This window comes from Trichoderma ghanense (assembly GCF_004382785.1).
Source record: "Trichoderma ghanense strain CCMA-1212 chromosome Unknown scaffold_27, whole genome shotgun sequence".
NCBI lineage: Eukaryota > Fungi > Ascomycota > Sordariomycetes > Hypocreales > Hypocreaceae > Trichoderma > Trichoderma ghanense.
Genome location: NW_027395690.1, coordinates 149972 through 175670, shown reverse-complemented (window position 1 = coordinate 175670; position 25699 = coordinate 149972). Strand labels below are relative to the sequence as shown.

The 25699-nt window shown below is 55.9% G+C and overlaps 6 protein-coding genes across 6 annotated transcripts; 3 read left to right on the top strand and 3 right to left on the bottom strand.

The window, feature by feature from the left end:
* Nucleotides 1–1242: 1242 nt before the first annotated feature.
* On the bottom strand, nucleotides 1243–2331 carry CCMA1212_010592 (uncharacterized protein; the record flags this gene model as incomplete). Its single annotated transcript, XM_073707629.1, has 1 exon — nucleotides 1243–2331. One exon carries the CDS (start codon nucleotides 2329–2331, stop codon nucleotides 1243–1245), a length of 1089 nt encoding a protein of 362 aa, XP_073553892.1.
* Nucleotides 2332–3790: 1459 nt separating this feature from the next.
* Nucleotides 3791–4767, bottom strand: CCMA1212_010591 (Microtubule integrity protein mal3; the record flags this gene model as incomplete). The annotated part of the gene is made up of 4 exons (XM_073707628.1): nucleotides 3791–4329; nucleotides 4416–4528; nucleotides 4622–4693; nucleotides 4754–4767. 4 exons carry the CDS (start codon nucleotides 4765–4767, stop codon nucleotides 3791–3793), a joined length of 738 nt encoding a protein of 245 aa, XP_073553893.1.
* A 470-nt stretch (nucleotides 4768–5237) lies between these two features.
* Nucleotides 5238–11072, top strand: CCMA1212_010590 (ATP-dependent RNA helicase DRS1; the record flags this gene model as incomplete). Its single annotated transcript, XM_073707627.1, has 3 exons — nucleotides 5238–6827; nucleotides 6888–7627; nucleotides 8264–11072. The coding sequence occupies 3 exons, from the start codon at nucleotides 5238–5240 to the stop codon at nucleotides 11070–11072; spliced, it is 5139 nt and encodes a 1712-aa protein (XP_073553894.1).
* Nucleotides 11073–11933: 861 nt separating this feature from the next.
* On the bottom strand, nucleotides 11934–17818 carry CCMA1212_010589 (uncharacterized protein; the record flags this gene model as incomplete). The annotated part of the gene is made up of 4 exons (XM_073707626.1): nucleotides 11934–12834; nucleotides 12893–17500; nucleotides 17645–17667; nucleotides 17759–17818. 4 exons carry the CDS (start codon nucleotides 17816–17818, stop codon nucleotides 11934–11936), a joined length of 5592 nt encoding a protein of 1863 aa, XP_073553916.1.
* A 1652-nt stretch (nucleotides 17819–19470) lies between these two features.
* Nucleotides 19471–22031, top strand: CCMA1212_010588 (uncharacterized protein; the record flags this gene model as incomplete). The annotated part of the gene is made up of 2 exons (XM_073707625.1): nucleotides 19471–19733; nucleotides 19796–22031. The coding sequence occupies 2 exons, from the start codon at nucleotides 19471–19473 to the stop codon at nucleotides 22029–22031; spliced, it is 2499 nt and encodes an 832-aa protein (XP_073553915.1).
* A 2952-nt stretch (nucleotides 22032–24983) lies between these two features.
* CCMA1212_010587 (uncharacterized protein) lies at nucleotides 24984–25391 on the top strand (the record flags this gene model as incomplete). Its single annotated transcript, XM_073707624.1, has 1 exon — nucleotides 24984–25391. One exon carries the CDS (start codon nucleotides 24984–24986, stop codon nucleotides 25389–25391), a length of 408 nt encoding a protein of 135 aa, XP_073553923.1.
* Between the last annotated feature and the right edge of the window lie 308 nt (nucleotides 25392–25699).

Genomic DNA, 25699 nt, shown 5'->3' with positions numbered 1-25699 from the left:
ACTGGAACTGGACAGCATGTCACTGGCGGAAGATAGCGGGCGGGCCCCCAGGTCAAGGTTCGGGGCTGGAAAAAAACCACAACACACAACTCCAAGGAAAAGAGAGAGCAATCGTTGCCGGGCAACTGCTGCAGGAATCCTGACCTGCGCTGTCTTTTGCCACATCTAATGTTTGATGGGATGAAGTGGTGACGTTTGCTGGCAGGGCTAAGGCAGACGCCGCAACCGCTAGCGTGACAATGACCTGGATGGCCTTCTCGCAACGTTGTGCCTGAATTTTTTCAATAGCTTCCGAGAGCTCAGGTTCCGCGAACTCTCGGATGGCGTTCAAGTTTGTTCTAGACCACTGACCGTTGAAAAATGGTTCGTTAGATGCCGCCCGGTAGTTGGATGGATGATTCATCCTCTATCCGCGGCTGGCAGGGAAGGGCATCACAGTGCCAAGCGCTCTTCATCACAGAAATCAACAAGTGGCGGCACAAGGGCTTACGAGATGGGAATCCCTGTGTGGCGGTGTGATGGGGTTCACGTGCCCGATTGAAACCAGCCACGCCGTGACAGTGACAGTTGACCAGGACCGGGATTGAATGACCTTTCGGTGCGCGGTCTGTGCCTGTCTGTCGGGACTCAACAAATGGTCTGGCAAAAGAACGTGACCGTATTCGTATTGGATGTGCCAGTTCTTCTGAAGATCGTCGACATATGCGCAAAACAGCAGCAACAATTGATAACAACCTGATACTTGATTGCAATCAAAGGTTCAGAAAGAAAAGAAGGATTCGTCATGCCCCTTTCTATTGAGTAAACGTGCCTCGAAATACATAACAACGAAACTATTGAAACAAGGCATTCGTCGTTTGAAGCTGATATCATAGCGATTGAACATCTTGCCCTCTTATCCCAGTTCCGAAAAAACCTGTGTTGCGCCCCAAAACTCCAAACCCTCCAAGAGAATCGAGAACCAAAAAGACAAAAACAGAAACAGAGAAAAGCAAATACATACATGATGCATGGCGGTGAATTCAGTCCCCCAACGTCCCGCTTGCTCGCTCCGTACGTCGCCATCCGATTAATAGCACAATAAAGGAAGTGTATGCCCAGACTGTTTTACGAAAGAATCACAATCACAAACTCCCATACCCAAACCAGCCCGTCCACAACCGTCTTCAAAGCCCAAAGCCAGTAAGCCAAAAGCCTCATCGCCAGCAGTATTGCCTTGAGCGGCGCCACGGCTGCACCGAGTCACATTTTCTTAATCCGCCTGTTGGCGACCCGGACTTTGCCCTCGACCCGGTCGACGTCCTCGTCGAGGGCATCGAGAAGCTCCGTCTGCCGCTCCACCTCTTCGCTGATCTGGATGCCCATCTCCTTCTGGCGCCGTATGATGGCTGCGAGCTGGTCGATGGCCTGGTCTTGGGACTGCATCTCCTGTTTCTGTAACAGCAGCACGCCCTGGTTATCGAGTTCCCTCGTTCGGTCTGTCTCGGGCAGCGGGGCGCCCAGTACTCGTCCCGACGGTGCGGGCTTATGCGAGCCCAAGAGATTCGACCTGTTGGATGAGGAAGCCTGTACTTGTCCCAGCCCGCCTCGGCTGGTGGCCGCCGCTGATCCGGGCATGCTGCTGGCGAGCTTGTCGAGGCCGTCCCGCTCCATCCTGGCCGCCGAAATGAGGTCTCGCCTCCGTCGAATCTCGCCCTCGCCCAGCCTGCCCGCCTCCTGCATCTTGCGCAGGCCGTCGGAGAGGTTGTTAACCAGCCCGGAGGCCTTGACCAGCACCCGCTTTGCCGCGGCCGCGGCCTCGGCCGCCGCCGTGAAGTTGCCGCTGTCGGCGGCGCCGTCTCGTCTCGAAAGGGCTTGTCGCGCTTCATGCAAACACTGCTTGACTTCCCTGTGAACATCCAGCCACGCTCCCGGGTCCGTCACGCCGGACGCTGTGCCAACCATACCTGCCGCCGACACCGTAGAGTTGCTCGTGCTCGAGCTGGGGAGGTTCAGAAACGTCCTCCACGCCGACGTGTCGCGCCACCGGCGGTCCGGCGACTCCGCGATCGCGCGGAGGTACTTCTCGAGGCCCAGCTGCCGCTCGCGCGTGAGCTCCGGCGAGTTGATGGTCGACCGGAGCCAGTGCTTACCCGGCAGGGGCAGCGGCGGCGGAGCGCCGACCTGGGCGACCAGGGCGTTGTGCAGGGCGTCGAACTCGGAGTATCGCTTCTGGACGATGAAGGAGCGCAGCGGCAGGCGGAGGCTGATGTTGTAGAGTGTGTACGGCTTCGATGAGCCTTCGTCGGAGACGCTCGTCGAGGGTATCGCGATCTCGGGCGGTGGCGCCATGGCGGTATCGTGTGAGAGGATTTTGGAGGTTCGTCGTTTGTGCCCGTTTGGGGTCTCTGCAAAGTCGAGGTCGATGTTGCTTCCGAGAATCGGCTGACAAGGTATAACTATATCTTCTTTTTTTGAATGCAAAGTGTGAGAAAACCCTGAGGCTTCCAGCGGCGTCGATGCCTTTCCTTTTGAAACCTCTGGCACGATGACGACGGATGTGTCAGTGGGAAGCAAGGAGGCTGACCGATGGACGTGCGCATTACAGCATGAGAGAAACACAGCGCATGCAGCACCAAGCGTCGGGTCAGCATTAACCTTGAATTGCCATTGAACCGCACGGGTACATGAACTGGGTCCCGTCTGGTCCTCTTTCGGGGGGAGTCTCAGTGGAACCAGCCCGGCTTTTAGTGGGTGCCCAGCTGATGGCCTCCCCCGTATTACCGCTGAATGTGTTTGTTCAGGGCGACAGCGCTAAGGGGGTCTGGTGGATACGGGACCGGACCCCTGCCTAGAGTTTGGCAGCCAGCCTTGGGAGAAGAGCTTAAAATTGCTGGCTTCTGGTGGCTGTCCGAGTACGAAGTCGGGTGAGAGATGTAAACGAGCACGGTCGAGGCTCTGTTACTTTGGTATCAGACACCAAGGAAGAAGCGAGAGAGGAAGAAGCAGTAGCGATACATTGGCCTATTCGAAGGCATCAATGGATGGAATGCGTGAAATCCAATAGCCCTAAGGACTAGGCATCCTTCGGGACAAGGGCGACAGCACCGCTGGAATGCGACTGGATGTCGGGCAATCAATGTCCACGTGCAGCTTCACTGCTCTCAGGGGACAGAGGCGGTATGCCATGTAGGTACCTGTACCGAACGTGTTTTGCGCTCAGGTCGCATCAAGTGTCGAACCTGACCTGTTGCATTGTGTCGCGTGCTGCTTCGCAGGCCACATGCAGTCCATAAGAAGACGGAGTGCTGAACAAAAGAAAACCTCGAGTAGAAGAATCTTGTTTCGTCGTGAAAGGTGCTGTGGAGACAAAGACGTTGTTCGATGGTCTTCCGTGCACCCTTGACCGCTTCTAGAAGATATCTGTGATGCGTCGTGCTCCGCTCTTCTCGAACAAGGGGCATCAGATGCTGGAGTCTGATAGCTCGCGCTTGCACTTTGGCTTTGGAAACAAGAACTACGATGCGCGTTCCCAAAACACAAAGACATATTAATAGTAGTATTGTCCAAACAGTCGCGGTGCTAGTTTGCTCTATAGGATCTCCCTAAGTCCTCTAACAAAAGAAAAGATGTGAGTGGCAGCACCCATGAATGCTTCCGTCATGCAATGAATGGCCATACATGTATGCCTTGAACCAACACCCTCGAAACGCGCCCCATCCCATCCCCGTCTCCCCTCTGCTCCTCCGCATCCTCTCTTCCTCTCCCCCCTTTTCACGTGATCATATCCCCAAACGCCAGTAGCTTCAGCTTAGAAGGTCTCTTGGTCGTCCAGACCCTCAGCCTCGGCCGGGATCTCAAAGCCTTCCTCCGTCGAGTACAGGATGGTTTGGATGTGCTTGACCAGGCCGTCCTCCTGCTTCTCGAGCTCGGGATCCTCCTCCACAGCCTGCTGAATCAGCAGCTCAATGTCGCGGAGCTTGCTGAAGTAGAAATCCCGCTCGCGCTCCAGGCCACTAACAGTCTCCTTGAGAGTCCCAATCTCGGCCTGCAAAGCAGCGGTGCCGGGGCCCGGGGCTGCCTTGGCGAGGCGAGGGCCGGTGCTGGGGGTCGTGCCGCCGCCAGCTCGTCGGGCGCCGGCGCTCGAAACAGTAGCCCTGGGCGCTCCAGTGTTGGCTGGCGCCACCCCGGCGCCTTTCCTCCGCGCAACCGCGTCGTAGTCGTGGTCGGGGAAGTTGAGGTCCCAGAACTTCTTCGTCCATTGCAGAAACTCCAGGTTATCCTGCATCTTGCATTTCACCAGCTGCTCGACGGGGATGGGCTTGTCGACCTGGTGCTTGAGGAAGGTGTCTATGTGGGCCGTTAGGACAAGGTCTGCGCAAAAAAAGGGGGCAGCCCATCCAGGGGGGCAAGTTCTTGGGCGAGGGCACACGTACTCTGCAGAATCTTGAAGTTTTGGATGTAGGCATAGTCGCCGCTGACATTGAACTTGACCTTGGACATGGGCACGTCCATGAATATGCTGTCAAACACCTGGCAGAGCGCGGCGCTGCAAGTCAAGAACAAGCTCTCGTGTCAGCGCTTTTGTTTATATCGTAGCGGGGTCGTTCGTCAGGCGGGGTGCCCTAGGAATAACACTCACCCAGTGCCGCACTGCTCGACCTTGGTCATGTTGAGCTGGAGGAGGCTGTTCAGCCAGTTGAGGAGCTCTTGTCTGTCGTCCGGACGTTAGCCAATACTCCATCTCGGCTCCTGGGGGGGGGGGGAGGCGTACCTGGATTCACCCATTTTGTCAAGCTATGATGCAGATAGAAGGTTAAAGCAGCCGGTCGAAGCACGCTCGCTGAGAAGATGCAAGTGTTCAAATGAGGGAAAGAAAGAGAAGGGCAAAGTGCAGATGCCGGGTATCGCGATGGAAAAGGGACTGCAGAGCCGACGTCGTGGCGCAGGGCAGCGAAATGAGGATGACAGGAGAAATTTGTTCAGCTATTCGTTCGCGTGTTGGAACTGTCAAGGTCGTCCAGAGGCCTGTAGTTGGGACAGCGTCGGCCAATCAACGGTGGCGGGGTCGCTGGGAGACGCTGCCAGGGAGAGATAGCCGCTAATCTGCCGCTGTCTTGGTCTCACCGCCAAAATTTTCAAAAAGCGGCAGAAAAAAAAAGCAAAAGAAGCTGCTTTGGATTTTTGATTGCGGCCCCGCTAGCAGTTTGCAGGCTTTGTTAAACATTTTACGCTGCAAAGAGGTGACTTTTGCCAAGATGGCGCCGTCGCAGAAGAGATCGATTGAGGACGACTTCATCCATACGCTCTCGGACAACGATGACGACGCTCTGAAGGAGGAGGAAGTCGCCGTTCAGCCCCCCAAGAAGAAGGCAAAGACGAACAAGAAGTCGGGCAAGAAGAACAAGGATGAAGAGCCTCAGCCGGAAGACAACGAGGGCGTGTGGGGAGAGAAGGGCGAGGATGACGGCGCCATAGACTCCGACTTCGAGTTCATGCTAGACGACGCGGGCGATCTCGGCGCGGACGAATTCGAGGGATGGGGATTCGAAGGTGCGAAGAAGGGCATGGCCGTCGAGAAGGTCGGCGTCGACCTGGACGAGATTATCCGAAGACGGAGAGAGAAGAAGAACAAGAAGGAGGACAAGGAGGACAATGCTGAGGAAGATGGAGCTTCCCCCAATGGGGCAGACATTGACATGGACGACGACGAGGACGGCGTGTTGGCAGACGATGCCTTTGGCATGAACGTGGACCCAGACGCCGAGGAGTCTGCGGACGAGGCCGACGCCAACAGCGACAAGGACGACGAGGACAAAGATGAAGACGAAGATGACGACGCAGCCTCGGATAACGATTCGGTAGCTACGCCGGTCAACCACCCCGACGACATGTCCGACGATGACGATGACGAAGAGGACGCGGAAGAAAAGGCCAAGCGTGACGCCTTCTTTGCGCCCGAGGAGAAGCCCAAGCCTGGCCAGAAGGTGGATGTTTCCTCGTTCCAGGCCATGTCTCTGTCGCGACCCATTCTGCGCGGTATCACCACTGTTGGCTTCTCGAAGCCAACCCCCATTCAGGCCAAGACCATCCCTATCGCGCTCATGGGCAAGGATCTCGTCGGTGGTGCAGTTACTGGTTCCGGTAAAACAGCAGCGTTTGTTCTTCCCATTCTGGAGCGACTCCTTTATCGGCCCAAGAAGATCCCCACCACTCGCGTCGTGATCCTCACTCCGACCCGTGAGTTGGCCATTCAGTGTCATGCTGTGGCTACAAAGCTGGCGGCGCATACAGATATCAAGTTCACGTTGGCTGTTGGAGGTCTTAGCTTGAAGGCCCAAGAGGTGGAACTGCGGTTGAGACCGGACGTTATCATTGCAACGCCTGGACGATTCATCGACCACATGCGGAATTCGGCCAGCTTTTCCGTCGACACGGTTGAGATCCTGGTGCTTGACGAAGCCGATCGAATGCTCGAGGATGGATTTGCTGATGAGCTTAACGAGATTCTCACTACACTGCCAAAATCACGCCAGACCATGCTCTTCTCCGCCACCATGACTTCTACCGTCGACCGCCTCATCAAGGTCGGACTGAACAAGCCCGTCAGGGTCATGGTGGACTCTCAAAAGAAGACTGCGGGCACACTCACCCAGGAGTTCGTCAGACTTCGTCCCGGTCGCGAGGAAAAGCGAATGGGTTACCTGGTACACATCTGCAAGAAGTTCTACACAGAACGGGTCATCATCTTCTTCCGCCAAAAGAAGGACGCCCACAGGGCTCGAATCATCTTCGGCCTCTTGGGCTTCTCCTGCGCGGAGCTTCACGGCAGCATGAACCAGACACAGGTAAGAAGTGAAATGGCACCAAGTTAAACCCAGTACTCCGCTAACGGTTTTGTTCAACAGCGTATTGCCAGCGTCGAATCCTTCCGAGACGGCAAGGTTAATTATCTTCTGGCAACAGACCTGGCCTCCCGTGGTCTCGATATCAAGGGCGTTGATACCGTCATCAACTACGAGGCGCCCCAGTCCGTGGAGATCTACGTGCACAGAGTCGGTCGAACGGCCCGTGCCGGACGTCACGGTACGTCGGTCACGCTCGCTGCCGAGCCCGACCGCAAAGTGGTCAAGGCTGCCGTCAAGGCCGGCAAGGCTCAGGGATCCAAGATCATCAGCCGCGTCATCGAAGCCAAGGATGCCGACAAATGGCAGGCTGAGATTGACGGTATGGAGGACGAAATCGAGGAGATTGAGAAGGAGGAGAAGGAGGAGAGACAGCTTGCTCAGGTGGAGATGCAGATCAAGAAGGGCGAGAACATCATTCAGCACGAGGCCGAGATCAAGTCAAGACCGAAGCGAACATGGTTTGAGTCGCAGCAGGACAAGAAGAACGCCAAGCAAGCCGGAAGGGAGGAGCTGAACGGGCCACAAGCCGCAAAGAAGAAGGCCGGCGCAACGAAGCTGAGCAACAAGGACAAGAAGAAGCTCGACGCAAAGGCACAGCGGGCCGACGGCATGGGGTGGAAGAAGGGCAAGAATGACGCAGCAAATGCTGTGGCAAAGAACAAGAAGAAGGCACCTGTCAAGGGCAAGGCACCCGTCAAGGGCAAGGCAAAGGCGCAGGTGAAGAAGCCCAGGGGGAAGAGGTGAGCAGGTGAATAGAGCTAGTTGATAGATGGATGGAGCCAGTTGATCTGTAGATAATCCTGATTTTTGTGCGAGAACTTGGTCAATAGAAGCTGTTATGCCGAGCACGTTGATGGCCGAAGCTCCCCCCTTTTCCATCCGGACATCTCTCAGTAGAAAGAAGCATGCCAGAGATGCTCTACCCCATACTTGATCGATCGGTTGATGCTGCAGATGTGGCGCGTGCCGTCGTGATGACATAATGCAACTAGCTCCCTCATATCCTCATAGTGCCCTTTTTGCAGGCTTGACTCTGTCATGAACCAAAAGCACGATCACGCGCGCGGCTCGACATCCTTCTGCCAATCTGCAGCAAATGGCATGAACCGCGAACTGCAGCACCGCGCATGTCAGGCGCCCGCCGCATGTGGTAAATCCAGGGAGCAGACGGACAGCTGTCAGGAGACTAGGCGGCAGTCAGGCTGAGCGACGGCCATTCAGAGCAGTCGGCTTCTCTGCGCCTCTGCCGGGCTTTGCGGCGCGATAACTTCTACGCGCATATATATTCTTCAACGAGGCCCGGCTCCGGCAGGCCTTGCCCTTTCTGATTAGTCACTGGCAAAACCCTGCGCCGCAGCAAAGCTGGCTCCCTTCAGGATACCGTTCAGCCTTGCACGAAACCTCACGCAGCGTCGCCAGAGCTTCTTAGATCTTGCCCGATACCTGCGTCCATCCGCCGTCCGAGATCGGTACCGCGAGCGAGTGTTCAATTTCCGCCTCAACACCCTCCCGAAGCTCAAGCATCGCATCCAGAGCCGCATCTACCGCTACCTCGTCGGTCGACAGAGCAAGCGACGGGTCGTTGACCTTGCCGCTCGGCAGAGCCAACGGCTGCTGCAGGGACACTCGGGACGGCGGCCGACCAAACATGTGACGGGGCGATCCGCGACAACATCACCACCTAGACAGCTCAAGTCCAAGATGCCACCACCGGGGGAGATGGGCTATGCGCCGCGGAGCGACGATGGCGCTGAGAGGGGCGAGAGAGGCTACCGGCGGAAGAAGCTCGCCGCAATGGCCGGAGCTATGGCTGGGAACATCTATCGGACTGGGCAGCTCGCCGTCACGGAGCTCAGAGAGACGTATGCCCAGTCGAAGGCGAGGGGCTTGGACGGCGAGTTCGAGTCGCCCGGCAGCATGCACATTCCCGGCGCGTTCCCAGACGTGGCCGTCACAGCGCAAGGCAGCGGCGAGCAGTTGATTATATTTCCGAGCTATGCGAAGCAACACCACAAGAGGGAACGGAGCCAACCCTCTGCATACGCGTCGGAAGCCGGCAACCTGCAGGACGAGGACTACTGGCGCTCAGAGTGGGAGAGGCACCAGGACGAGAGGGCGATTGTGGATGTCGACGTTCGAGGCTGGCTATACTATCCGCACACCGGTCCCATCACGCGGCGGAATCGCATCCTGATCGGCCTTGCGCGCCAGCTCAGTGGTATCCCCGTCCCAAGAGCGGAACAGGCGCAGACGACTGCGCCTCTAAATCCGAACGAGGAACAGCGAGAGCAAGAGAAGATTGCGCAAGAGGCCGCCATGATCGAGCGCAGGGGTCGGGAAGAGAAGCGCATAGCCAACGCTGGCGCCTACAGCGAACAGCCGCGCGAGGACACGGGCCTTGGAGGATCTGCGTACCCTCTGCCTCGGCCACCGCCTCCTCGCGTAGAGAGTCGAACGCCCGACTCGCTCTCAGGGAGTCCCAAGGCTCCTCCGACCAGACAGAATTCGTCGCTGGCCAACGAACTCACAGAAGCCGAGCTGGTCACAGCAAATGCCAATCTGATGGCCAGGATAGCGCCATTCATGACCAATCCCCTGGTTGCTCACCCCATCACCATCTTCTTCTACAATGACACAAAGTCGCAATCTCGAAACATTCTCACAGACGATTCCGGCCACTTTTCCGTTCGCGCGCCGCTAGATTTCGTCCCTACGCACGTCAGGGTGCTCGTGAAGGAAGGTCTATCGACGACTCAAGAGGTCAAATACATTGAACCATATGGCGTCAGCCTCATCAGTGACATCGACGACACTGTTAAGATGTCGAACATCTCGGCAGGAGCTAGGGAAATCTTCAGAAACACCTTTGTGCGAGAGCTCGGCGACCTCACTATCGAGGGAGTCAAAGAATGGTTTGGCAAGATGCATGCGCTTGGTGTGAGCGTGCACTATTGCTCCAACAGCCCCTGGCAGCTGTACCCCATGCTGGCCACCTTTTTCAAGATCTCCGGGCTTCCAGTCGTGTCTCTACATCTGAAGCAGTACTCGGGTATGCTGCAGGGCATCTTTGAGCCCGTGGCAGAGCGAAAGAAGAACACGCTCGTCCGCCTCCTGCGAGACTTCCCACAGCGCAAGTTCCTCCTTGTCGGAGACAGCGGAGAAGCCGATCTGGAGGTGTATACGGAACTGGCGCTGGCGTTTCCTGGACGGGTCCTTGCGGTCTTTATTCGCGATGTGACAACGCCCGAAGCGGCAGCATACTTTGAGCCGTCCTTTGACATGACTCGACGGACATTGTCTGGCCTGAACCTGAACAACAGCGGCCCTGCGAACGGTCGGCCTGCGGCGCGACAAAACTCGGTGCCAGGGCAAGCCAACAATGCGAAACCGCCTGCCGGCCCCGTGATGGGCACCCTGATTGACTTTTCCGACGAGCCTGAGGAGGCGAAGCTGGATGAGGCTGCAGCGCTTGAGCAGGTCAGAAAGTCGAGGCCAGGTCCGTCGCTAAGTGCAACAGAACTGCTCGCTCGCAAACCCCCGCCTCCTCCTCGTCCGGCGAAGCCAGCTGCTCTAGCTAGCAGTCCCGCTTTACCAGTTACCAGAAAGCCATCAGTAGGCCTTGGGATATCAGGGGCCGGTACGAATAGCAGCTCCGAGCCACCGCCAGTGCCAGCAAGGAAGCCCGTCGGCGGCAACACGAGCCAACCCGTCCATCCACTGGCACAGATACAGAACTCATCTCAACAAACCATCGAGCCGCCTAGACCGCCCGCCAAAGACGATCCCAAAGCCGACAAACCCCCTCCCCCTCCGCCTCCTCGTCGAAGCACCAGGAACCTCAGCCCGCGAATGCTGTCCCACGGACGCGGTCCCTCGTCCAACTCAGACGTGGACTTTGATCCCCTCCCCCCATCCCTCGCGCCCGCGCCCGCCGCCCCAGCCCTGTCGTTTTACCGTCCCAACAGCAGGTCGGGAAACACCTCGCCGTCGGCGTCTCCCACCCTCGGCGCCGTGAACAAGAAGCTCGAGCTGTGGAGGAAGAGGTTGCAGAGGGCGCACGAGCAGCTCGATCAGGCGGGCGTGAAGCTGTATACCTGGCGCAGGGGGCAGGACGTCGAGGAGGAGGCTGTGGGGATCGTGAAGCGGTATCTTGCGGAGATGGAGAAGGAGTGGAGGGGGGGGTAGACGTGTATATAAAAGAGGGCAAATGAGGGAGTAGAGATGTGGGTTGGGGTTTGGGGGTTTCCTACTTTGCTCTTTTTTCTTCTTTGTTTGTGTGTGTGTTTGGGTCTGCATAGGCTTGGGAGCTTGCTACGATAGACTTTGTATTTGTAGTTTTTTTCATTGCATACTTTTTGGTTTGTTGCGGTGGTATATATTATAAATATCGGGTAGAATTGGTGAGGATGGCTGAGGAAGAAGAGGCATTGTGTACACTTATACACGGAATATAATTACCACAGACGAAGATATCTATTCTTTATTCAGTCCTTCCTTAAAGAAGCCGTAAGAATCACTCACATACAGATAAGGGGGGGGGAATCAAATCACTAGCCAAAGGAAGCCTACGCAAGATAAGCTAGCATGCAAGAAACGACAGGTGCAAGCAAGACAGAAAGCAAACAAGCCCACGCCCTTCAAGGCGACAGCATCCTCAGTGTCACATTCCTACTTGTTGAGCAAATTTGATACAACTTCAAATATTCCAGCGTCCAATTCTGTACAAGCATCGATAACAGGAAACAAGGAGGGCCAAGAGAAGACTAGGTACTAGGTCATGGATGAATGAGCCACGCGAAACAGGGTAATAGTAGGTAAAAGTGATTCAAAAAATGGTGACTAGAATAATGTACCCAGTGATTATAACAAGACGAGAAACAAACAAGGCCCAGACAACTCCACCATGATTTATCCTCTTTTTGTTTTCCCGATGCTCTTACGATCTACGTCTCTCCTCTTACGCTTCAATCGTCATCGTCTTTCTTCCTACATAAAGAAAAACCAAAAGGTTGCGAGAACCGTCAGTGATGATGTGATATATCTCCATTACCGTGGACCGGTGAGATTCATGTGCATCATGGCGTCGGCCGTCCAGTCCGTCTCGTCATTGCCTCCCCAGAAATCGAGCCCTTCCCGTCCGTCAACGCCCGGCAGCCGGATCTGGGGCGGCCCTTGACTCAACCTGTTTCTCGGCGGCGGCGTATCAGGTACGGGGTTCGAGGAATTCGGCTCGACGATGGACGGCGCATCCTGCCCTCGAGATTCCACCGGCCTTGATTCCGGCTCGTGCTGCTGCTCTGGCGCGTACTGCTGCGCGGGCTCAAAGTGCTGCTGGGGCTGTGGCTGGTACTGCTGCTGTGGTTGAGCCGGCTCAAACTGCTCATATTGGTATCCTCCATGGCTACTTGATGGTGGCGGCTGCTGGTGGTAGCCCTGCATGGAAGCATTCTCCTGACCGCCAGGATAATAGGCCGCTGGCGCTTGCTGCTCCTCTGGAACGGCCATGGGTTGCCTGGCCGGCTCCGTGTGGGCCATGTGATCCATCTGCTGCGTAAACTCCTCCTGTTCCAGAATCTGCGGTGCCTGTCCGACGTTTCTCAAGTTAGGCGGGACGGCAGCGCCCAAGCTACGGAGGCTACCCGTGGAAGTCCTGTTGGCATCCGGACCCTCACCCGGCTCGAGCATGCTGGCGTCGACATCTCTGATGGCGAACTGGGCCATGGTGCGCATCTTGCGGGTAACCCAGCCGGCAAGGATCTTTCCTCGCTGCTTCTCTCCCAGGCGAGATCGTGGGAAGTCGCCCTTGTTGACAAAGGCCACAATATCGGCAACGATCTGATGCTCGCTCAAGATGGCGTTGACAATGACCGGCACCATGGAGGCGAGATAAGACTTACGGCTCACCTCTACCAGGACCACGACCAGACCACCAGCCTGGAATACAGCACTGCACATCAAACAATTAGTCACAAACGTTTCACAAAGACTCGACGTTCTTCACTTACCAGCCGTTTGGCACAATGTTGCGGTGGCAGCGTTCCACCGAGAGCTCGATATCCATGGGGAAGTGACTCAAACCATTGATTTCAAAAGTCTCGCCAATGCTACCCAGCACAAACAGGACTTGCATTTCCACCAGGGCGCCATTGGGCCCGATAGGCCGGTTGACGTTATACAAAAAGCCCAGGTCACCAGTTCGCACATATCGCACATTCGGATCGCCGTCGACCGTCCGGCCGTCAAAGCGCTCCACGTCAAACGCGTCCTTGGAGCCGTAAAAGGCCTTTACGCACGCCTCAGAGTCGACCCAGATCTCGCCGTATTCTCCATCATAGCAATGCGCGCGGCTCTCGGGATTGACAATGGCAATCTGGGTAGACACGGGTACCATGCCGGAATCTTGCAAGAGAAGAGCTTGCGGGTCGGAGTCGTGGTCGACAGGGACGACGAGGCCGCGTCGAAGAGCCTTGGTATCGAGCCAAAGCTCAATAGGCTCGATGCACATGTAGGACCTCGAGGCAATCATCGGATTGAGCACATGCGAGTAGACTGTGTTGATGGCCGTCCTATCCAGCCCGGCGCTCGCAAAATGCATCCGTACCTTCTGGAACACATCTGCTCGCGGCCGGCCCTCTGCGGAAATCATCATATTCTTCAGCTCGTGCATTGTAAAGCCCTTGGCCTGCATCGACGACATGGCATGGTCAAGCATCTGCGGCGTTGCATAGGTATCTTTGATCTTGTACCTCGACAGCGTAACAAAGAGAGAGATGGGGTTTTGGGCGAACTCGACAGGTGACAGCAGGTAGGTAGCGGTGCCAACGTAGATGCCCATCAAGCACGTGTGCACGAACCCAAGTCCCGTTGTGCTTCGAACGCAGCCGAGAACGGGCTGGAAGCTCGTCATCTGACAAGTCTCCTTCTGCACTTTGCACATGCCCAGGATGGTGTCATGCCCAAGCTGGACGGCGATTCTCCGCTGGTCCGGCGTCCAGTAGGTCCAGATGAGGACGGGGTAGCCAGGCCTGATCCAAGCGGGATCTATTGTCAGCCCAAGCTCGCGAAGGCCATTGTTCTGCTTAGGCGGCTTCGAGGTGTTGTAAGTATTGGGCATGGAGATTTTCAGAATCTGCGCCGACTGCTTGATGTGGCTCGACACAATCTTGAGCTTCAACAGATGGTCCACATCCTGGTTGACCAGGACCGCCTTGACCTTGTAGTCGGCGATCAGGTGCAGGAAAGCAGGGACGTCTTCGTTGAGCCGGTTCTGGTCCAGTGGTGCCATCGGGATGATGACCGCGCCGAGGTTGATTCCCGCGTGGACTGCAAAGACAAACTCCTCGGAGTGTGTGTACATGAGGACCAGGTGGTCGCCCGGCCGCACCTTGACCTTGTTCCTCAGATACATGGCCACAGCAGCCACTTTTTGGTCAAACTTCTTCCACGGAATCCCCTTGCCCTCTCTGCCCCTGCCATCAATGGTACAGTAGGCGAGCTCTTCCGGCTGGCGAGCAACTCGCCACTGGATGAGATCGGTGATGGTCTTGAAATTGTTAAGCGGCGTAGACGTCCGGTCGTCCATAACAACCTCTCTGCGGTCAATTCCAGAATACTGCTTATCGGCGGGAGCCAGGATATTGATTCTCGAGTCCGAGGCGATTGGTGACCAAATACCACCTATGGGATCGACGCCAATCGGGAGGTTGAGAACCGCATGCTCAACGCCAAACTTGACGTGCACGCATGGAAGGTTGCCAAGGTCAAATTCGCGCCGACACAGCATGTTCCCGATTTCTCGCCTTCCGTTCTTGATCACTCTCGGCAGCGCGTTCGGGGCTGTAATCATAACGCAGTAAACCCGAAGATGGTGCTCCTGCATAAGCACCTCCATGCATTTCTCCGCCAGCGAATCCAACAGAACCGTATCGGGCTGGACAGGGGGGCCGCCCGAAGTGAGAGGCGCTGTTGATGCTGCGGCGGACTCGAGGACCACGACAGGCAAGTGCTCGTCATTGACGAAGACGTCAAAGGCAGAGCAGTCGTGGATCTTGGGGACATTCTTGACGATGCTCACCACAATGTGCTGTACAAAGAAATACCGATACTCGGCGATACCCGCGTGGCCGTGCTCAACCCATTCGACTTTTTGTCGTATCCGATCCTCGTACAAACCTAGCACATAGATCTTGCCCTCAATGACTGTGCCAAGCAGACCGGTTCGCAGGAATTCCGGCTCCACGGCAGTCGGCGTCGGCTCCCCAGGCTCGAATTTGTACGGACGCGCATGGAAGATGAGCTCGGTGTTCTTTGGCTGGGCCCAGAAGCCTCCAGAGAGGGACGGAGAGTCAACCCAGATCTCGCCAATCGTGTGCGGAGCTGCCAAAAGGCCAGTCTCGGGGTCTACAACAGCAAGTGTGGCATCTGGAATGGGGTATCCAAAGGCGCCGACCCGGACCATGGTAGGCTCCAGCGACGTCTTTTTCCTAGCTTCGTTGCCGTGTGCCAGAACGACAACCTCGTTGGTCTTGAGAGCCTCTCGATCAAGAATAACCTCGCCCAGCTCGATCTTTTCGTCCTGCTCCTTGGTTGTCGTGGCTCCACCGCCGAGCAGGCTGCCGAATCCGTTTGAGGGGGCCGGCTTCTCTTCCTCTTCCTTTTCGTCACCGGACTCCTTGTCAGATTCGTCCAACTTCAGGGGAACTCCCAACCGTTCTTCGCCGCCGAGCCAGTCTCGAACGCTAATGATCATGCCACCATGCTCGGGAAGGCAGAGCATTGGCGCCACGACTTCGCGCGCTCGCGGATTTCTCAGGGGCCGCAGCCATCTGTCGGCCAAAACTTCGTGGAACTCGCTATCAATGGTCAGGGTATCAATCAAACACAGCTTCACCGCTTGGAAATTGGGCTCCATCCCCTTCTTGAAGTTCCGTGTCGTCATGGGGTCTTGCTGGTAGTTGTAGGCGGCTCGCTTCAACCCGGGGTAATCCGCAATCATGATGGTCGCTCTGTACTTGGTAATCAGATGCGCGTATAAGCCAGGCGACTCGACGGCTTTGTGGTCGAACCAGACCGTTGTATGGCCGCCGTAAACGGTCAGCAGAACGCCGAGAATCATGCCCACCCCCTGCCTAGGATCCAGATAGGAAAGCAAGATCTCGCTACTAGCTCCGCCGCCGATGAGCTTTCCGTTCTTGTCCCGTAAGGTTGAGTTGAAAGTATCGCCGGGGCCGTTGGTGGGAACTGTAGAGATGATGGCACTGAGACAGGCCATCTGGTGCATGATTGTCCTGTGGCTGAGAACAACTCCTCTCAAATCGCCGGTTGGCGCTCGCGAAAACTCAATGTAGGCCAGGTCGGGAACAGTTAACGGAGGTGCGTCCTCCTTCTTCTTTGGGTGGTAACCACCGAACTCGTTAGTCTTCCACCACTCGACTCCCTTGGGCCACGTGAGTTTCTGCGCGGTAATGTCTCTCTGGAAGGTCTTGAGGTTGTTTTCGGTAGTAAGAGCCAGATGCGCCTGGGTAGAGGTGAGGATATAGTTAAGGCGCTGGTAGTCTTGCAAGTCATTAATCGGAACAGCCACGACTCCAGCAATGAAACAGCCCAGCAAGGCGATGGCGAAGTCGATGATCTCGCTATCGCGATAGATCAAGGCTACTCGATCGCCACGGTATAGAGGACTCTTGTCTCGGATGACTTGTGCCACTTTCTCGGCCCTTGACGCCAGCTTGTCCCATGTGATGGACGCCACCTCCTTGCCCTTGCTGTCCAGGACCCAATATGCCGGTCTTTTAGCAGTGGTACGGGCACGGTGACGGAGTACCGCAGCCATATTGTCGAACGAAGACATGGCCGTGTTGTTATCGTGAGGATCCTGGATGGCAAATGGGACCTCTCTTGGCTCGAGCGGAGCCTGGTACTCCAGTATCTCGGGCGGAGGCATGTCGTTGGCAGTGAGCATCGGAGGAGCCATGGCAGCTGTGGGAGAAAAGGCATCCCCGGAGTATCTAGGGCCGCTATAGTCGCCCATCTGGTTCTGCTCGTAGTGCTGTTGGCCCGCGAAATCAGAAAAGAAGGCCTGGTTATCAAGCAGCGTCCTAGTCCTGCCGTCGTCCGGCTGCTGGTAGGGTTCGGCATATGCACCGTGTTGATCAGGGTTGAAGGCATAGTCGCCAGAGACCATTGTGCCGCTTCGCGTGGGAGGATCGTTGCTGGCACCCGGCAAGAAGAGCGAGTCTCGCTGCGGCATCACGGCATTGTCGATAATTGCCCGTCCGGGGCGTAAGAGCTCCGCCGGCGAGGCAGCCGAGACCCCATATGAGGATCCCGGTGGTCCAGCGGTGTAGCTCGAGTCGGGGCGCTGGGAGTAATCGCCGTAGTTGTTGCTCTGGTCATGATAGCCGCCTCCGGCGCCGAACCCGCCTGCGTAGCCGCCGCTCACGGAGGACGTGGGCGTCATCATAAGGGAGGCCCGTCGGCCATCGCTCGAAGGATGCGTCGAGGTCTCGGGGGAGTGTATGCTCAGGCCGGAGCGAGACTGCGGAGGAACCGGGGCGGGTGTTGTTGGATGCTGGGCATACTGCGACAGCAGCAGGGCCCGTCGCTTCTGATATCTGCCATGGTTTCTCTGTCAGTCTACTTCGCGATCCGCGTCTCCCAAGAGCGCATGCTTCCGCCGCCGCCGCTGCTGGTGCTGCTGGTGAGCTCTGCCTGTGCTTGCTGTTGGCCAGCAGCTCAAGCAGGTAGACGCTGCTTACCCCTTCTCGGTGATGTCGCCCTCCTGCGTGCCAAGTCGTCAGCCAAAGGTTGGGGATACTGATGGCGGCGCCGCAGAAGCAAGGAGAGGCTCCCGGCGGGTGACAATGACCTACCTCCAGCTCACGGTCCAGCTCGGCGAGCCTCGCCCGGAGCTCAGCATTGTATTCCGCCATGATGGTCAACAGAACAGCGCGCTGCTGTCTATGTCCTGTGCGCTGTGCTTGGTTCGTGACTGAGGGCGACGGACTGGCGCTTCGCCATGCCCAGACTCTCCGGTAGCGCGAAGTCTCGTGATGTTGAAGTTTCTTTGAGGCTGGCCCTCGTAATGCCGCTGCGATCGGGCCAGAGGAGCGAGCGAGGGGCTGCCGCGAGTCGAGGTCTTTTAGCGGTTGCCCGCTGTGGAGTAGCGCTCTGCAGCAGCTGCTAGCGGCCAGTGCAGAGGCTCCCAACGTTTGCTAGGCGCAGCCAGGCAGATGTTGAACCTCCGAGCTGTATGCGAACACGAGGTCTTATGTAATGTCGTCACGTCGATCCCAGAGATACCTGTTTCTGCACGATTGCTGGTGGTTGCAAGATGTACAGGAATTCGGCGGAGAATTACCATCTCCCGATATCCCGATATTTCCCCTGAGAGGGCCAAAGAGCCTGTCATATGTAAATGGCTAGGGATCCTTCTAACCAAGCCTCCATATAAAGACGCTGGTCATGATCACCTTCCACGACAGTTCAGTTGTTGAAGAATAAAAAGCAGAATAACGCCAGGTTTGTACGGGAAATGACTGCAAGCTCGAATTCCCCTCGTATTCATGCACTTCTTGGTCATCCATCGTTGATCTGTTGACGACGTCTGCTCGAGTTCCGCATACAGGTAGGGATAAGGCGGTTTACAGTGTAAGTCGTCGCCTTCGCCATTGCCATATCGTCACATGTGAGCGAAACACCAGGATTCAGACATCTTGGGGAAATTATGGCATCATGTCATGGGCTTCCAATCGTTTCTTTTCATTCTCTTGGATATTTTGACTCGGAAGCACAAAGCACAAATGCCATGTATCGTGACCACACCATAGGGTAGCCCAACCGCAACCACGCCTTACATCGACGACGTATTAGTCCATCTTCCACCTCTACAAACACCTGATCAAAGATTGAACAGAACTAAAATAAATATAAAGAATGTCTTCAACGTCCTCAAAATTGAAACACCATCAGTCATAAATATCAGCATTTCAGCCTCACCCCGTATCCATCCTCACAAGTGTTCACTTTGTCCCGCATCACAATATCAAACCTCAGACAAATCCCCCCCATCCTATAACAGCATCTTCCTTCAATCTTCCCCCTCCAAGACTTTCTTTCATCCCAACTTGAACTCTTCAACAAATCTATAAATACCACAACCTCAAACTCTTTATCAGGGGAAGCCTTGTCCCACGTTCACCCCATATTTTCCTCTTTCTCACCCCCTTGCTCTTTGTTTAACTTCTTCAGCGACACCTTTACTCTGCTTCATCTTTTGTCTTGGTCCGTTTCTAGAACAAGATATATGCCAGTATAGAAACAATGAATTCGTTCGTTTTTTCTCCTCTTACTTGTTTCCTATGTTCAATATGTGATATTCTGGAAATGCTATGCAGCATGAAGTTAAATACGGACTGCGTCGCTGCATCTCGTGGATTCGTGTTTCGACGCACATCTGCACTGCATCATACATTCCACAAACGATCCTTGACGAAGACTTACATACTGTCAATATTGCCTACGGACCTTCATCTTCGCCAAATCGCGCTCCTTTTGACATATCGACAGAAGCAAGCGACGAAATATGTCTGATCCGTTCAACTTCCAGTTCACCAATGGTGGTGATTTCACAGACTCATGGCAAGACGACACCACAGAGACAAACTACTTCGGTGACAATGTCTTTGCAGGTACAGCATCTCCAGAGAACATGTTTGCCGAAGGACAATCACAAACAAATCTGGGAACGCTGGATTTTCTGACTGCTACAGATCGCTTTAACCCGGACACGGCAATGGTTCAGGATCATGGGATGGACATTGATCTTTCGCTTGACTGGAGGGTGCCGTAAGTCCTCATACGACTCTCTGCGTTATTCTTTGTTTCGTTTGCTGATTACGTGGTTGCAGAGATACATTGAACAATCAACTCTCCACCACCATTCTTCAGAACAATGCAGTCTTCCCCTCGAACAACAACCAGCTGTTTCTCCCATTCGGTCAACAAGACCCGGCACACAATCTCCAGCAGTACCTTGGCCAAAACATCCAAGACGATCCCTTTTCAGCATATCCTGCCCTCGATTTGGGAAATGGCACCAACTCTCCCCCTTTCGGCCAGCAATTCCTCCAGCAGTCCAACCAAACTCTTCCCTTGACGACAGGTAACCAGAACTTCAGCACCAGTACCTTTGAACTCGCTTCAGATGAACACCTCCAGTCTGACAACAATCGACGCCAAAGCACCACTACCAACTCCGAGACTGCACTCGAGGCCCAAAAAGTCAGCCTCAACAGAGCCGCCAAACGAAGAGGAGACCCCAGCTGCGACCCTTCTCGTCGCTACACCGCAAATCTCGTCAACGTTTCTCCCTGGGGCAGCCTGACCTGGAACGGAAACCACTTGTTCAGCTACACGCCAAAGGGACAGTGGCTGCGAGACCGGTGCTTCAACAAGAAGCAGCTCCAGGAGTACGTCGACAACTGCTCAAAGGAGACCGTCTTCTGGGTCCAGCAGGCTCCCACGCAGTGCAACCACCGACTGGACCCGGAGGACAGGATCTGCCGGTGGGCGAACTGCCCCGTCGCCAACAGGACCATTGCGGCGGGATGGCTCCGCGTCGCCTTTGACGAGTTCCCTCACCTCACGTCCAACGGGCTCCGCGATCCGCTCAAGTGCGCCGGCTCGATGCATCTCTATTGTTTCGAGCAGGTCCTTGACCCGTTAAAGCTCCATCTTTCAGGCCGTCTGCGTGCCGAAGACAGAGAGTTCCCCTTGGAAGACAAGAGCGTGGTGACACTGGAGAAGTTGACCGATGCCGGCATCATACGGGAGGCTTATCAGCCCTGGTTCATACAGAGAATGCGTCGCCCCAATCAGCCACCCCGAGAGTATCGAGACTCTCTGTCCTATCGACTGACCAAGTACCACGTAGACAACCAGACGGCGGCTCGGCAAAAGGCGCGGTCGAAGCGGAACACTGCCAAGTCTGCGGATGAGCGCAGGACCATCGACGTGCACCTGGGGAATTTGAAGCTGTTTGTCGAGATCACGAACAAGGTCAAGAAGTCGAAGAAGGTCAGAAAACTTCAAAGAGCAAGGGTCGGGGTTGACGAAGACTCGAGTACTTCTTCGCAGGCATGGGCGAACGGAGAACAAATGGCCACGACAAACTGGTACCCGGAGCAAGGAAATCTCTTCTCTCTATTGGGGCTTCCTTCCGTTAGCATCCAGAGCGGAAACATGAATCCGATGCCGAAGTCAAACGTGAGTAGCAGGCCGCCGAGCTTTGTCGATCCCTTGAACCCAGCTCGCAACGCCTTGCGGTCATCCATTCAGACACCAGCCGCTACCAACATCCTTCAAAACAGCCTCGCCGGGGTCCCCAATCACAACTACGCTCAGATGGTCACAAGAGCAAGGTTCAACAGGGCAACCAGAGGCCAACCTCGCCAAGTTCCCAGACCCATCATCACGAAGAACTTGCAACGAATTCCCCCTTCTGGCACGATGATACCTTGTCAAGCGCAGGCACCACAACAGATCAGGCGCCCGAGCAATCAGTCAAACTTCGGTCACGGTTCTCAGCCGAACGTCTTCCTCAAGCGCGAACCACTCTGGACGCCCGTCGAGTCGCTGCAGTCGATTGGAGGCAGCAGCAGCACGGGCTTGTTTGACTCACAGCAGAGGAGCAGCCCATACCAACAGGAACTGAATGTTGGAGACTTCATTGACCCTAGGTTATTTGGGGATGGGTCGGAGGCTGGCCAGCACCACAAGGAAGCCGTTGTCGAGGCCAATGATGACTCTGCGTCCCACACAAGACTGGAATCCATTGAACCTCAGCCTCAAGGAAGCGTGGACGGCGCTGTGAGCCCGCAGGCCGCAGCTCCGTCACAGTACTGGGACAGCCTCGACAGCCTCATGGATGTGGCCGGGTTCGGTGGCTTTGACGACTCTTCTTTCCCCTCTCTGTTCGAAGATCTTACATCCGCCGACGGGATCGACGAGAGAGCTACGGCTCTCACCGGCGTCGTCAGCATAAGCAGTTCCGAGGCAAGCGGCTCAAAGCGGAAGAACCTCAGCCACAAGTACGACACACGAAGCCGGCAAAACAGCAGAAGGCGACGCATAGATGCCTCGTGAATGGACTTGCTGGAGGCCCGCGGCCGTCAGATCAGGACATGCGGTTCCCCGGGCGGCGTTGACAGGGAGGGCCCTTGCAGCGCCGATAAGGCCCATGAGAGCTGCATCGGCACTCCCGAGGTGGAGAGCTGCTTGGTCTGGCGTTGACTTGCAGGCACGCGGGCTTAGCCTGTGGCCAGCTGGCAGACTAGCGAGATCCCAATCGCCAAAACAAGGGTGTTCGATTCTTCGGACAGAAGCCGGTGGGCGATGAGTGGTTCTCGTCTTTGATCACGATGCGATGAGTCTCGATTTCAGCTTGGGAGAAGGGTCCGCGGGTGTAACGGGCACAGTCTGGGCTGACAACAGAGTCTGCGGAACGACCTGTCACACTCAATGACCCGGCAGACAAGAATTGCATTTCTTCTGTTGTTTGCTCGTCTGATGCCATATCCTGGGGGAGGATGGGCCGAAAGGCATTTCCGATTCGCTCGTCCATCCACACATCTGGAGGCGGACAGACTGGTTAGCAGAGATGCGTCTCGCCACAGCCCGTTAGCCGCATACCCGTACGATATACAGAGTACGTAAAGCGTTATCCGCCTTGCTTGTGCTTCCAAGCCAATATACGACAAGAGTCTCAAAGCATCAGGGCCTGCCTGGCTTGCATTCCACGGTGTTGATGCTGGCCGCAATCCGCGAACTGAGGGGCGTGATGCTAAGAATATGGGGGGGGGAAGGGGGGCAAGATGCGGCGTCGACCAGGGCCCTTGCTGTCCTATTGCATTGCTTTCTGCTTGCTGCTTATATTTGTTAGTGGTATAGCAGCAGAAACTGCTGTCACCTCGTCAACTTCTGGGAGTAACGTTGGTTGTTTGATTTGGGTTGTGCGGAGTTGTTGGTGACTGGAGTCCAGGGTTGGTTCTGGGTTCGGAGTTGGGAGTACATGTAGCGTGGGATTAGCACGTGCAGCTTGGGGTGAATGATGCCTGTTTCGACGAGCATTTGGCAGCGCCTCTATTTGTAGCATACCTACTGTACCTAGGCAACCTCAGTTCTTACCTATGGCCGCTCTTTTAGAAATAGATTGATAGATAGAAATTGAGCCTCTTCATCCGCCATGATTGAAGTAACGGGCCAAACCCACGAAGCTGGAAGAAAGAAACCGCACGTGCAATCAATCTTTCGGCTCGGGTCTATTGCGTGCCGTCAGTGCGTGCCGTACCACATCGCCCTCCGTACATGGGCTAAGAAAAGAGCAAGTCTGGCCATGCAAGCTCTGCCAGGCTGAAGCCAAGGGGCAAGGGGCCCTGTCAAGAAACGATAGTATCACATACCTGCTTATAGTGGAAGACCTGCCAGACTGCTAGATGTTCCGTGTTCCGTGCTGTACGACGATGGAGAAAATGCTTGGGTGCAGTCTCTGGATCCCAGCATGTGAGCCCCTCTCAGGACTCACCGGACGAATCACGATATCCAGACAGCTGCTTTGAGCAGTCCCCAAGACGACGTGCGTCAAACGAAACATGGACAAGGTCTGGGAGCAAGACATGTTGCAGTTCAGCCTCCCCACACGGGCCGGGGTGCGAGTGGGTTAATGCACGTTTGGCGTAGCTTCAGCTATCTTACTGGCCGGCGCGGCATGTTGGAGATCCAGAGGAGGAGGCCAGATCCATCCGTGCTGATCAAACAACATCCCGCAAGACGTCAAGTTCTCGTGGATCTCACATTGGCGCTACTGCCGGGAGCAACCTTGACAGCTTAGTCGGCTGGTAGCTTGAGGTCAGGGTTCCTATCAATCATCCCGAATTCCTGTCCAGAGAGTGGATAGACATGTTCTTTCAGGCGCTTCTTTGCGGCCGACAGAGACAAGAGGCCGTTTCTTGCAGCCCATCTACCTATCTATGGCGAGCAAGGTACTTTTCCAGACGCAGGTATGTATGTCAGACTCTGCGGCTGTTAGTGCTAGTCGCCCTGGTCCGGATATCGCCATCATGCGCCGGTTTATAGAGTTTGTAAAGTAGGCTGCTGATGGGGGCGCGTGCCGTGATGCAAGTGTTCAAGTCCCGGATTTCCCACAGACTAACAGACGCCGCACTGAAACTACATGTAGAGTGCTTGATCGATCAAGATCCCAGATGCTGCGGCAAGTCCAGAGAGTAGCTTGTCTGCTTACCAACCTGATGAGGCTATCGGTGCCTCGGCGAGGCCTCTGGGTGCCAATCCGATACCAGCGGCAACTTGGAAGGTGAGTTTGATGTTACCTTTGTGCCATCTCGTTACCAGACAGGTTGGAGCCCTGGTGTGTCGGGTGGCTGCAGTAGTAGAAGAAGAATGAGAATAACGGCCGTCTGCCTGCACCACTTGAGGAGGTGGAATACATGTAGTGAATCGAGCGCCGCATCTAGCAGCCAGAGGCCGCAGTAGCACCCAAATCGATGGCCCCGAGGTGTTAAGTCCAGTCACTCCACAGCCCGAGCCGGGGAACTCAGTCGAGTTGCTGCTGTAATTGAAGTGAATCGTCGACCATCGTTCCGCTGTTAAGGATCGTCTTGAAGTGCGTGCTTTATCAGTGATGTAGTAATGCCTCGATTGCGTGTCACGGGCGACGAGAATGTCTGGCTGTCCGGTGTCAAATGACAAGCAGCAGCATCTGATGGATGGCGGTATGCGGCAGTACTCGGTACATGCGGCGCGCATCACGTTGTCACCGGTTCGCGCCCTGACGATGCAACAGCCGCAAGGTACTCGGTACAGCCGCCCGTGCGTGCGTGCCTCGAGTCTCCTCAGTCTAGCCGTCACACACAGTTCGCTCGTCTCTGCCACACGCCCCTCCCCCTCCAAGCCCCTTGCAACAGCATCGCGGCGACGCCGAAACTAGACGCGCTACGAGGTGACAATGGCTACGCTAATCCAACGGCGTCCTGGGACGGATGGGCCTGTGCTGCGTTGCGCTCTTGCTGCTGCACCGTGATGCCGCGAGCGCGGGCAACTCGGGGGCCCGGCGGTTGGCTTCAAAAGGCGAGTCGTGATTTGATCCTGCGTGTCGGCCCTCGACGGACGGACTGGGCAAACATCCAGCAACAGCAGCATCAGCGCCGGCACGCGACGACGGCCCCGACGACGACGGCAACGAAGAGAAAAGCGACGCTCTGCTGCTCCCGCGATCCAGATCCAGATCACACGCCGGCGGGAGCACGATCCTGCAGCTCTGGGTGCTGCCCGGCGCCGTGCCACGTAGAATCAGACGGCGGCTCCGTGGGTCGACGAGCGAGTAGCAGACTGGACGGCGTTTTGGCCACCGTTCCCCCAGACATCTCCGTCTGTCTGCTCGTCTGCTGTGCTGCCGCTGCCGCCCCAGATTCCTGTTGTCTGGTTTGAGAGGAGACAAAAAAGCAGGATTCCCTGCTAGCCTGCCTGCGACACACGCACCTGCGTGCATATATGCACCTATCTCAGGCCACACTTCCTTACCTTTCGTGACCTGCTGTACGTATAAGTACGGGCTACCAACTGAAGGCGCTACATGCACAGCGTCGTCACAGCTGCCGCTGCATTCCCTCTCGGCGCTTTTCCAGATCAACCTCGAACTAGGTATTGCACATTGGTATCACGGCACGTACTTTGTACCAGCAGACCAAGCAACGCCAGAGAAAAGATCCTTGGCGCCGGGGGAGCATCGACTATTT